Below are 12,721 nucleotides of genomic sequence, written 5' to 3' on the forward strand. Positions count from 1 at the left end.
GCCCTGCCTGCCTTCTCTGCTGTGTTCTTCTCCTTAGCACTGATCATTGCCTCACGTCCTGTTTGTTTTGCTTGTTTGTTTCTTACAGCCCTTCTCGTTGGAACGGAAGCTCCATGAAGGCAGGGGTTTTCACCTATTGCTGAATCATCAGTTCCAAACACCTGACACACAGATGGTACTCAATACTTCTGCATGGACTGAGTAAATGAAGGCAGAAATTGAGACCCACGGGGATTAAGCTTCTTTTATTTAGCCGGTAAGTGGCTGCACCAGTTAAGATATCCAAGGCTCCCAAATGCTCCTCCAGGGCCAGCAGCCCCTCTTACCTCTCTTCTTTTCAGAAACTATCGTCTGTCCTTGCCGTTAGAAATCGTGGGAATAACTATGCAGTATTTCTGAACCGTATGAACAATCTATATCTTTGGAAGGTATCTAGCACATTTTATTCGAGCTACTTCTAGAACTCCCATTATAAAGGGGAGATTGAAGGGTGCCTGGGTAGCTTAGTTGGTTGAGCGTCTGACTCTTGGTTTCAGCTGGGGTCATGGTCTCAGGGTTCATGGGTTTGAGCCCACATTGGGCTCCTGTGCTGGCAGCTTGAAGCCTGCTTAAGGTCCTCTCTCCCTCTCTCAGCCCCTCCCCCACTCGCTCACTCATACAGGTGCATGTGCTCTTGCTCTCAAGTAAATAAATAAATAAACTTAAGAAAAATAAAGGAGAGATTGATTTTTTTCAAAATTCCACAACCGTGGAGACTCAATCTGAGAAAACTGCTAACTCATGAATAGCTAAACAATGGCGTTAGCCTGAATCTGACTTGTATAGTGCTTTAAAGGTTGACTGCAATAGGGGCGCCTGGGCGGTTCAGTTAAGCACCCAACTCTTGATTTCAGCTCAGGTCATGATCAGTAAGGAAGTAAATAAATAAATAAATAAACAAACAAACTTAAAAAAAAAAAAAAAAGAAATACAAAGGAGACCACAAGAAACCTAATTTCTAAGGACTGAGTTTTGCCAGCTCCCTATTTAAGGAAATTGTGAGTTAACAGAAGTCAAAATTTTAGAGGCTGTCATAAATAAAAGGATAAGGAGATAAGTACTGGGAGAGCCACAAGAAGACAAAGTAATGATAATCAGACCCAGGCTTTTTTTTCCTGAGGAAATGTATTTTACAGTCTGTAATTTTTGACTAAACAACTACTAAGCAAACATGAAGGAAGAATACATGTTTTCAGATACACAAGAGTTCAAAAAATTAAACTACCACATACCCAGACTCGGATGGTATCTGCAGACTTAACTTCTACAAAATAACAAAGGAAACCAAGAAAGAGGAACATATGGGCCACAGGACACAGTGGGTCCAATTCAGGAGAACCACAAAGGGATGCCCTAGACTGACAGTATCCAGTGAACCTGTGTAGTAATCAGCTTAGACTGGGGCAGGAGAATGGAGGCTCCTGGAGGGAAGACACTCAAGGAAAAAGCATATTTGATAAAATATGCAACATAATCAAGTTTGAAAGAAAATGAGGCCACAACAAAGGCAAAAGACACAAGAATGAAAGGCAATTGGAAACTCCAAGGGAGCAAAAATGGTATATAAGGAAGAAGATATCCTAATACATTAATTGATTCTGTGTGAATGATATTTAATTATTAATGACACATATTTTAGAAGTTTAGAATTCTCCAAGAGACAGAGATTTAACCACAGTTATAACTGACTATATTGTAAACACTCTACATGTTATCAAAGTAACAAGTTTAGGGGCACCTGGATGACTCAGTCAGTTAAATATCTGACTCTTGATTTTGGCTCAGGTCATGGTTTATGAGTTCGAGCCCCACATTGGGCTCTGTGCTAACAGTGAGGAGCCTGCCTGGGATTCCCTCTCTCCCCCTACCCCGCTTGCTCTCTCTCTCTCAAAATAAATAAATAAACCTTAAAAAAAAATTTTAAAGTAACAAGTTTAAAATTTTTGGTGGGGAAGAGGGAAGGAGAGCTGACGATGGAGTAGAGATGCTAACATTGTCATCTTACAAAGTGGGGACTAAAAAGAGACTGTAGTTGGGAAAAGCAGAAATGAAGGTGCAGTAATATTAAGTTTAAAAGATAGCTATGGAGAAACTAAATATGTTGTATTTGGAAGAATGAAGAACAATGATATCTAAAATGCACAAATCAAGGGGAAAAAAGATGAGTGAAAAATGGTTATATATGGAGATCAGAATTGGAGATGGGGGAGAGTGGGACAGAAGGTAGTAGCTTTTTCTTACAAGGTTTTGTGGTTTTTGATTATCTTCAGATAATGCACTGTGTTACTTTAATGGAAAAAAACAATCAAGTAGGGGGGAGAAAATTAGTTCATGGCTCAGTCAAATCCTAAATTCTTCTGTATATAAACTCCTCTCTCCTATCAGAAAAGTCCAAATCCTCATCCTATAACCATATATATTCACTTCTGGAAATTATCATTAAAGGGAGGAGTTTGTGAATATTACTCTTATTTTTGGCAAAGACTCAACCACAGATTGCAAGTTCAAATGATTTTATGAGCCTAAAAGGAAATGAGGTAGGTAAGAAAATAGACAGTTTTTTTGTCTTTTGTTTGTTTGTTTTGTAACTCTGAACTCAGAACTAGTGAACTGCAATGACTTTACTGTTTATACGTTCTTTTAGTGCTTGGTAACAGTTTAGAAGTGAAAAAAAGAAAACTACAAGTTAATATCCCTTGCTTTCTCCCAACCTCAAGATTTCTAGCAGCTGAAGTTTCACATTGTTGGGCAGAAATATTTAACATGAGCATCTGGGATTCATTCATGTCAACTGTTGCTCTTAAAAAGGGTATTCTTTATTTAAAATACTAACCTTCTCTAAAAGACTGCTTCAGAAGAAATGAATGTCTCCTCCTTCCCATTCCCTGCCAGCACTCCCATTTCAAAGTTCAGCCTGCTCTAGGAAATTGAAAAGGAACCCCTTTCCTACAACCCCAAAGCCTCTTCCTTCAATATGCAAAAGCTTCAGGATAGTCCCCAAGGTGAACAACATCTCTGGGATCCTCAACCTCACTTCCAGATGGAGCCCCCAAGGTAGACAAGCAGATCCAGTTTCCCAACCCTTTTCCAGATGACAGCCTCCAGAAAGATGAGTGTGTCAGAGATCTAATCCTCTGATTCCAGATGTGGGCCAAAGAGCACATGAATAAGTTGAAACATCTTCTCCCCTACCATATGTAATCCCCTAAGGGAGAAAGCTTTTTGATGCCTCTCCAATAACACTCCACAGTAAGTCTCCCCAGAGCTACGTCTCCAGAGATCAAAGCCTTATTTTTCTTTCACCTCTTTTCTCTCTTCCTGTTTTCCAACCTCAGTCCAAAAAGATACGCTATTTATTCCTCACCTGGGTCAAGGTGCTTATCTCTGAGCACACCTTGGAAATTCGGTTATTCTGAAGGTTTAAGGTCTTGAGACCAGGCAGTTTATCTAATGATGAGGGCATCTTTGTAATCTTCTTCCCACTCAAAGTAACAATCTTAGTATTTTTACCACCTTTCAGTGCCCTTACTAACATCTTTTCAGTGATGGCCTTAGAAAAGAAATAGAAAAGGGTGAAGGTAATCACTAGGGATTAAGTTACTTATTGTGCATCTTTAGGACCTCTAATGACAGAATTAGGGTGTCATGGAAACAAAAACATTCTGAGATGTACCATGTTGAAGACGGGAGACATCAGATAGTTTCCTGTGTAAAAGGTACAGATAGGAAATAGCTGACTCTTCATTTAAAGCAGTTAATGTATAAGATGAGCCTACGATACCTTATGCCAGAGACATGGGTGTTATCAGACTAATGAGATCACATCAAAAGGACACAGAAATCAACTTCTAGGGACTCCCATTGGTCTAAAATGGAAAATTTGAGGATCATAAGGAATAATCTAGAGTGAAACACGTAAAAATACATTAAAATCTGAGAGTTCATAATGGTATTTTAAAAATAAATGTGTTTGGGGCACCTGGGTGGCTCAGTCGGTTAAGCGTCCGACTTCGGCTCAGGTCACGATCTCGCAGTATGTGAGTTCGTGCCCCGCATCGGGCTCTGTGCTGACTGCTCAGAGCCTGGAGCCTGTTTCAGATTCTGTGTCTCCCTCTCTCTCTGACCCTCCCCTGTTCATGCTCTGTCTCTCTCTGTCTCAAAAATAAATAAATGTTAAAAAAACATTTAAAAAAATAAATAAATAAATGTGTTGATTACACAGGGATTGCTAGGGAACCAACTCATTCATAAGTCTGAAAATTGATAAATGAAAAAAAGGAAGCATTCTGCTTTTTCAGCACAAAGTTCATTTGAGCATAATCTAATAGTTAACAAAATTCCTATTCAAAGAAAAATTGAAGCTAATAAATGAGGAAGGAAAAATTGATTTAGGAAAATCACAATTTTTGCAGATCCTAGTGAAATAACAGATCTAAGGAAATATGATAATTGGATGCTAAAAGCATTAGGTATGAGGTTGATGAGAACTTCATAAATAAGAAATCAGGCTATAACTTAAACTCGTAATCAATTTTAGCATCGTTACAATTGAGACAGTCACGTTATAAGTCTCATGGACATGATACAATAAAAAGTACTCCGCACCACCTATGAAATATTATTGCCTAAAAATTGAACCTGAACCTAATCACGTGTCCAGACAAAACTACCATTTACAGAAAATATGAGGATGGGAAAACAAGCTAAATTCATCTCAGGGAAGCAGTGAGCCAAATCTAGAACACAAGGAATTCTACGGGGCAAAATGACACGAGGTCTGGCCAACAAATCCATGGTATTAATAAAAGGGAGGAGAAACTGTCATGAAATAACAGCCAAATGCAGTATGTGGACCTTGTTTGGATTCTGATTTGAATGAAAATACTGTGGAGTTGTTTGGGGAAATGTGATCACGGACGGGTTATTAGATGATAGGAATTGCTAATTCTGTTATCTGTCATAATGCATCTGAACATCTAGAAATGCATCTGAAATTTGCAGGTGAAATGACATGATATCTTGAACTTTCTTTAAAATAACTTGGGTGTGGGGAGTGAGTGAAAACAAACAGATCTAACTTATTGGTGCTCCATAATGGGTACATATGAGCACATTATACTATTCTCATTACTTAGAGAAAAGATTAGGACAAAGACAAAAATAACAGGAATGGGGAGGAGCTGAAACAAGTGGTATCTGATTACTATTAGAACTCCACTTGAGGGGTGCTGGGGTTGCTCAGTCATTTAAATGACCAACTCTTGGTTTCAGCTTCGGTCATGATCTTGCAGTTCATGAGTTTGAGCCTAGAGTTGGGCTCTGCACTGATGGCGTGGAGCCTGCTTGCAATTCTCTCTGCCCCTCCCCCACTCTCGTTCTCTCTCTCTCTCTCTCTCTCTCTCTCTCTCAAAAATAAATAAATTAAAAAAAAAAACACTAGATTTGAGTCCATATGAGGTTTGGAGGCATTTGGGTTATTTGGGTTATATAAATAAATATGCCTATTTTGGTTGTTGATTTCCGAAAACTTGAACACTATAAAATATATACTGTATTGAAAGTACTCAGGACACAATTCAATCTTTTCTTTGTAATTCACAAATCACTTTATTTATTTATTCAACAAATATTTAAGGAGCACCCACTATATGCTCAATACTGTCCCAGGCACTGGGGAAAAAAGTGAATTTAAAAGACAAAAATCCCTCTGTCAGTGAATTTACATTTTAGTAGGGGGAGAAGATCAATCAAGATAAATAAGTAAGTCTAGTATGTTAGATGGCATTAGGGAAGGGGAAAAGGAACAAAGCAGATAAGGAAAAGAGGGAGTGTGAGAGTGGGGAGTTGGCAGTTCTAGACAGGACGTCCAGAGAAGGCCTCACTAAGAGGCTGCTATTAGGGGAAAGAGCTTTTCCAGTAAAAGAATAAAGCAATGCCCAAGTCCTAAAGGAGAATCATTGAATTTTTAAAGAGTCTTAGGTGCATCAGTATCATCATAACAGTAAAACAAGAGGTGCTGATTAATAGTGACTTCCAGTTGCTAGAGTAAAATCATTTTTCAGCTACTTAATCGCTGCACTTTGGTTTATCTCTTCCAAACCTATCTTCCAGCTTCATTACTCTGACACTTAAACGTTTCCTAGGAACAAACATGTTACTATCTAAACAAACTAATCATGAGGCATAAAAAAAAAAATCTTATGGACACTCATCTCCTCTGAAATAACTCTGTGTGGCCAGGACACCAGCTGACACTACCCAAACACGGGTAATTTGCTTTAAAGGGGTAAAACAGGCGACTGCAAGCTGATACTGCTATTAATTTGCTTAACCTAGAAAATCTGGTAAGAATTCTTGATTCCTCCTCCTCTCTTCCAACATGCAGTCAGCCCCATAAATGCCACCTGTTCTGGTTATCCATTGCTAGGTAACAAACCACTGCAAAACATAATGGCTTAATACATTTATTTTATTCACAAATGTAGAATTTGGGCAGGGCTTAGTGGAGAAAGTTTATCAGTGTTGCTCTTGGTGACATCTGGGGTGACTCAAAGGCTGAGGTGGAGATCATGACTCATTCACCTGTATCTGGTGGTAGGTTCTGGGACCTTCAGGCAATCAGCCAGAACACCCCCATGTAGCCTATCCAAGGGGGCCTGAGCTGCCTCGCAGCATGGTGGCTTAGTTCTGAGAGTGAGCATCTCAAGCGAGAAAGTGAAATGGAAGCCTTATCACTTCATGACCTAGCTTCAGTATCAGGTAGCTTCACTTGTGCCACATTCCATTCATTAGAACTCAAGTCCCTAAGAACGGCCCATATTCAAAGGAAGACGAACTAGACCCCACCTCTTGATGGTAAGTGGACATATCTTAAAATCCACCCCAGTGGGCCCCTTTCTCCCAAGAGCCCCCTTCCCCAAAACTTTGATCTGTTGAGAGCATCAGATTACAGAATCTCGTCATCTAAATCAAGTAACAAGGGTGGATGCAGCTCCTTAAAGGCAGTTCTTTGAGTCCGTTTCAGGGACAGTCCATCTTGATCTGAAAACCTAGGAACTAAAGAGACAAGTTATCTCATCCTCATGTACCCAGAAATTAACAATGGGTGAACCATAGGACAGGCAATAGCACCACTCAAAAAAGGGAAAAGTTAGAGGCACAAGGCAGCCCTGGTTTGTAACAATTCTGGAACTCAACTGGGTACATGTTGTCAGGTCCCTGATTAACGTTCAGCCCTACTGCCTGGGACTGGTTCTTGGTCTTCTCTCTGGGCTCTTGAATTATCTTTCCTTCTTCATAGAACATAGCTCATGTTTGCTATTTTTTTCTCAGATTTTACCCTGTCCATAGAAGTTCAAGGCTCCAAAGGTCTTCTCATGGTTTTTTTTTTAAGTATATTCGCCAAGTTGTGCAGCCATCACCACAATCAATTTTAGAACTCTTATCGCCCAAAAAGAAGCCATGTGTCCTTTAGCAATCATCCTCCCATTTTTCCCGCCCACTCCAGTCCCAGGCAGCCACTGACATCCTTTCTAGCCCTGTAGATTTGCCCATTTTTGACATTTTCTATAGATGGGATCATACACATTGTCTTTGCGACTGTCTTTCACTCAGTGTTTCTGAGTTTCATCGTGTCACAGCACGTACCAGTACCTCGTACCTTTTTATTGCCTAACAAGATTACATCGTAGGTCTCTACTACTTTTATTTATCCACTTACCAGTTGATGGACATTTAGGCTGTTTCTACTTTTCAACTATTACAAATGATGCCATGGACATTTGCGTGCAGTTTTCTTGAGTGTCTATCCAGAAGAGGAGTTGCTGAGTCATAGAGTACTTTTGAGGACCTGGTAGACGGTTTCCCAAAGTGGCTGCATCAGTCTACCTTCCTACCAGCAGCGTGTGAAGCTTCATCCTGTCATTTTATGGTGTCACATTTGAGCCAAACTGATACAGTCCCTTTTAAAACTTTGTAGGCTTGTCTTGAGTTTACAATTCTCTTCATCCAACAGAAGCCACACCCAGAATGTCTTTGCGAGAGCTCCTCTCTGTTTTGGGTTCCCTGTGAGACTACTGCGGGACAAAAGCCTTAAGAACTTGAGAAGCTCTCTCATGTGTTGACTAGAAAGCATCTTTCATCTTCCTGAGGTCTCAGCAAAGGTCTCAACGTGCCCAGGGCTTCTTCAGACTTCATTTTCCTGACAGTTCCCTGATTTGTTCTCTGTCTGGAACTCATGTAATTTTAGCAACATTTACTGTCTGGAGAGGCTATGAATAAGAAAATTTTATTTTTCAAACCTCCCAATTTGTGGCTCATTTACAGTTCTTTTTGCTTGCCTTTCTCCTCTTTTACTATAGGCACCTAGAAGAATCTTATACCTTCAATATTCTGTCTAGAAATCCCCATAGGTAGATCATCCAGTTAATGAGGTATACTTTTTATTTTCCATGTTAATGCTGCCGGCATCATTGCTAAACTTCCTACTACTGTGCACAAGAGTCACCTTTCTTCCAACAACATAACAATAACATTTCCAGTAATATCTCCCTCGTGTTCTTTTAAACCCTCACCAACACCTTCCTGGGGTGGCATCAGGCTCCTGCTAACAGTCTCTTCAAGACCCGTCTGACTTACCCTGAGGCCCAGTCCCAGAACCCATTACATGGCTCAAGTTTTTTGTTACAGCAGCAAATTTTGTATCAGAGAAAAAGACCAACAAGAATTATATAGACTTTGGCCTTAGATAATTATGGAAACCGTGTAAGCCATCTATGTAGGGCTGTTGCTGATGTGTGGTGCTGTGCCTGACCCAGGATTCAGAGATGCTGAAGGAGATCTGGCAGAAGTCGGGAAAGCCACAGGCTCAATGGTTAATTCACACCAGAAGTGAGCCACAGCAGATTCGCAACAGTACGCATGTTACTGGCACTTGATGCCTTCACAAAAACTTTCCAAGCTTCCGCCAGACTTGTGCCTTCCACATTTTGTGCAAAATGTCTCTTGTGGCCAGGATTGGCCTGAAACTATGCAGGGAAGGGGATTCTGAGATATAATCTGAGCTTAAACTGATCCAGTACAAATCCACCACACCAGCACCCTTCACATCTATCTGCTTCTTTCTACTGCTGCTATCCCAGTCCAAAGTCTCCTCGTCTCTACCTGTATTACCACTTGCTTCCATTACGTATTCTGCCACTCTGCCATTACATACACTGTCGCTGCCATCAGTCATCTTACAGTACATCTTCCTCGACAATAAATCCATAACCCTAAATAAAATCTTTCAGTGGCCTCTCATTGCTTCGAAGTTAAAATCCCAACTATTGAGTTGGGACTCAAAATATCAGTCTAGCTTCAGTTTCATTCTGTGTTATTTCCTTTCACAAACCTGGTATGCTGCCGTTAGAAGACGACTAGCTATTCGTCAAAAGCATCAACTGTATTTAGTCCTTTGCTTCTGCCATTCCTTGTGCCTGTATGTCTTTGGCACGCACCTATCTGCCTAACTGTCCCTAATCCTTCAAAGAAGCTGATCAAGTATTTCCCCTATCATTTTCCTTGACCTTCTCTCCAAGCAGAATTGCTTCCATGTTTGTTTCAAGAAGACTTTGTACAAACTCTAATTTAGCACTTAATACTTTGTATTATTGTTCTTGTCATATGTCTCCCTTGCTATACCTTTGAACTGCAGTCTCTATCACCATGCTTGGCATAGAGCAGGCCAACATTTAATTTAAATGTTCATTAAATTAAATTGAATTTTATGGCTAGGGTTGTCTAAAAGAGCACCTTATGTAAAATCTATTAGTAGCATAAATCAGTGTTCATGAAAATATAGAAGAAAAGACATGTGAAGGCACAGAAGTTAAAAACACAGAGTAACAGGGAACATGGGTGGCTCAGTTGGTTGAGCATGCAACTCTTATTTTGGGTAAGGTCATGATCCCAGGGTCGTGGGATCGAGCCCCATGTCAGCATGGAGCCTGCTTAAGATTCTCTCCTTCTATCCCTCTGCCCCTCTCAACAGTTCACACTTTCTTTCTAAAATACAATACAAGGGGCACATGGGTGGTTCACTAGGTTAAGAGTTCGACTTTGGCTCAGGTCATGATCTCATGGTTCATGACTTCGAGTTCCGCATCAGGCTCTGTAATGACAGCTCGGAGCCTAGAGCCTGGTTCAGATTCAATGTCTCCCTCTCTCTGCCCCTCCCCCACTCACACTCTGTCTCTCTCTCTCACAAGTAAATAAACATTAAAAAGATTTTTTAATGCAATTAAATAAAATTAAAATAAAATCTAAAACAAAAACATTGAGTAGCTATTTGTTAGGCACTGTCCAAGATGCCTCGTATACAAATGTGAATAATAGTCATTGTCTTCAAGGGGCATAAATCTAGAGGGAAATTAGAAGTGTAAACAGGTCATTCATTCCTCAGGTATTTATTGTTTTTCAGTTTTACTTAACATTGTACAAGTTTAAGATGTACAAAATAACGACCTGATATGTGTATATGTTGCAAAATGAATACCACAATAATCAAATATTTATTAAGTGCCCATTACATGCTGGGTACCATTTTGCACTGAGGCACCTTGTTGGCTCAAGGAATATTTTCTGCTGTTGACTGCTGAGTCCAGTCATAAGGGGTTAAAAAGAATTAGCCAGTTGACAAAATACATGTGTGGGGGGGGGATGTATTTCAATAAAAGGAGTGTGAGAAAAATGTTGACAGGCATGAAATAATGGGGCCATAGGGAATATAAATAATTTGAGGGCATAATTCTAAAGAAAGAAGTGATGGGAAGTGATGCTGGAGAGGTACACAGGACTAGTCATGAAGGATCTCCCTTAAATGCCATGTTAAGGAGTGGACTTCATCCTGTAGGAACAGGGAGCGACTTGGCAAGTTTAGGTTAGGAGACAGGACTCAGATTTGCATTTCTGGCAGTTCACTTTGGCAGCATGAAGGAAGGGGGAGTTTCAGGGAGTAGCCCTGTGGGCAGGATGGCAATTTGACATTTGTGTACTATTCTATGAGAGGAAAAAGGGATAGAGAAGAAATGAGAAGGTATAATGTGGGTAAGATTGCCACTAGAACGTGATCTCATAGGTACATTAGATGGGGTGAACCACAACTTAGGGTATGAAGTGGGGCAATGAGAGTTGGGTAGTATTTGGCAGGGTGAGGCTGTGGCACAAGCACAGTTTCTGAAGACATTAAAAATCTATGAAGAGGGGAGCCTGAGTGGCTCAGTCGGTTGAATATCTGACTTCGGCTCAGATCATGATCTCAGTTTGTGGGTCGAGCCCCACATAAGGCTCTGTGCTGACAGCTCAGAGCTTAGAGCCTGCTTTGGATTCTGTGCCTCCCTCTCTCTCTGCCCCTCCCCTGCTCATGCTCTCTCTCAAAAAAAAAAAAAAAAAAAAAGAAATAAACATTAAAAAATTTTTTTTAAATCTACAAAGAGAAATAGAGTAAAGGAGATGGGGTTTACCATTTCAGACCTGAGTTTTGACCTGCATCTAAACATGCTCCCTAGAAACACCCAGCTAAAAGAGCTGTGAGTTCTGCTGTGTGGGTTGGCCCCATGGGATGTTGGCATGCAGAGTTTCCCACAACCAGAAACCAATCTGTTTGCAGGAAAATTGAAAAATCACCAATTTTTTGAGACAGCCTCATCCTGTGAACTCAACACAAGATGAGGAACCTTAAACTGAATGTTAATCTAGATGGAGCAAGTGACTTGTAAACTTCAAGTCAGTCAAACTGGCTTTATCTCTCCCCTCATCAGTAAAATAACAAGAAAGAATACCAATCTATCCCACTGAGACTGTATGGGAAACATCTAACTAATGGTTATAAAATACTTTGGAAGTATACGGTGCTGTAGGAATGCTAAAATATATAGCATCCTAGAATCTCAAGGACTTTAAAACACTCAGTAATTACATTAATACATTGATTAACACCTATAATACAAAAGAATCTGGCTCAATCCTATGACACGGGCCCCTATGACAAATTAAAGGATTTTCAAAGCTGCAAAAATGCATTAAAAACAGGAGTTCAGCAAACAGGCTATGGCAGAAAACAACACACTTACTTGATTTGTTTTGGCAATCTTATCTCGTGATGAAAACATGGTCTGAAACTTGGGATAAAAGTTTTCAAACATGAGCAGATGCTTCATGTACTAGAATCCTACTGTAGAAACCTGTCCTGTAATAAAAAAGGGCATTGCCTCTCTCTTCGTTCATTTTCTTTTTAAATATGGAAATGGAAGTTTTGATTTCAAGGGTTTTGGATTCTCAGAAGCCTGCCTTCTGAGGTCAGCCTTACCACTCACTGGCAGTGTGGCTTGCTTAGCAAGTTGCTCGCTCCCAAGCTCTTCAAGTTTCATTCCCATTATGTCTAGTACGGGGATGAGAATACCAACCCGGCCTTCTGTGAGGGCTAAATAAGTCCACTTATGTAAAGCACTTAGCACACATATAGTAAATGCTCAGTAAAAGGTAGTTGTGGTTTTTCTGGTACATTTTTCTTTTAATTTTTTATTCATTTATTTAAAAAATTTTATTTATTTATTTATTATTTATTTATTTATTTATCTTAAATTTTTATTTATTTATTTTAAATTTTTAATTTTAAATTTATTTAAAAAATTGTTTTAAATGT

General features: G+C 39.8%; 1 protein-coding gene across 1 annotated transcript in view; it reads right to left on the reverse strand.

The window, feature by feature from the left end:
• LRRC69 (leucine rich repeat containing 69) overlaps positions 1–9,307 on the reverse strand; it is an 84,589-nt gene extending 75,282 nt beyond the window's left edge. The window contains exons 1-3 of the mRNA XM_049632681.1: positions 9,128–9,307; positions 8,924–9,065; positions 3,404–3,624 (exon numbers count right to left, since the gene is read on the reverse strand). Of these exons, the coding sequence (XP_049488638.1) occupies positions 3,404–3,624; positions 8,924–9,065; positions 9,128–9,307 (543 nt within the window). The remainder of the gene's footprint in view (positions 1–3,403; positions 3,625–8,923; positions 9,066–9,127) is intronic.
• Positions 9,308–12,721: the final 3,414 nt, after the last annotated feature.

This window comes from Panthera uncia, chromosome F2 (genome assembly GCF_023721935.1).
Source record: "Panthera uncia isolate 11264 chromosome F2, Puncia_PCG_1.0, whole genome shotgun sequence".
NCBI classification, from domain to species: Eukaryota; Metazoa; Chordata; class Mammalia; order Carnivora; family Felidae; genus Panthera; species Panthera uncia.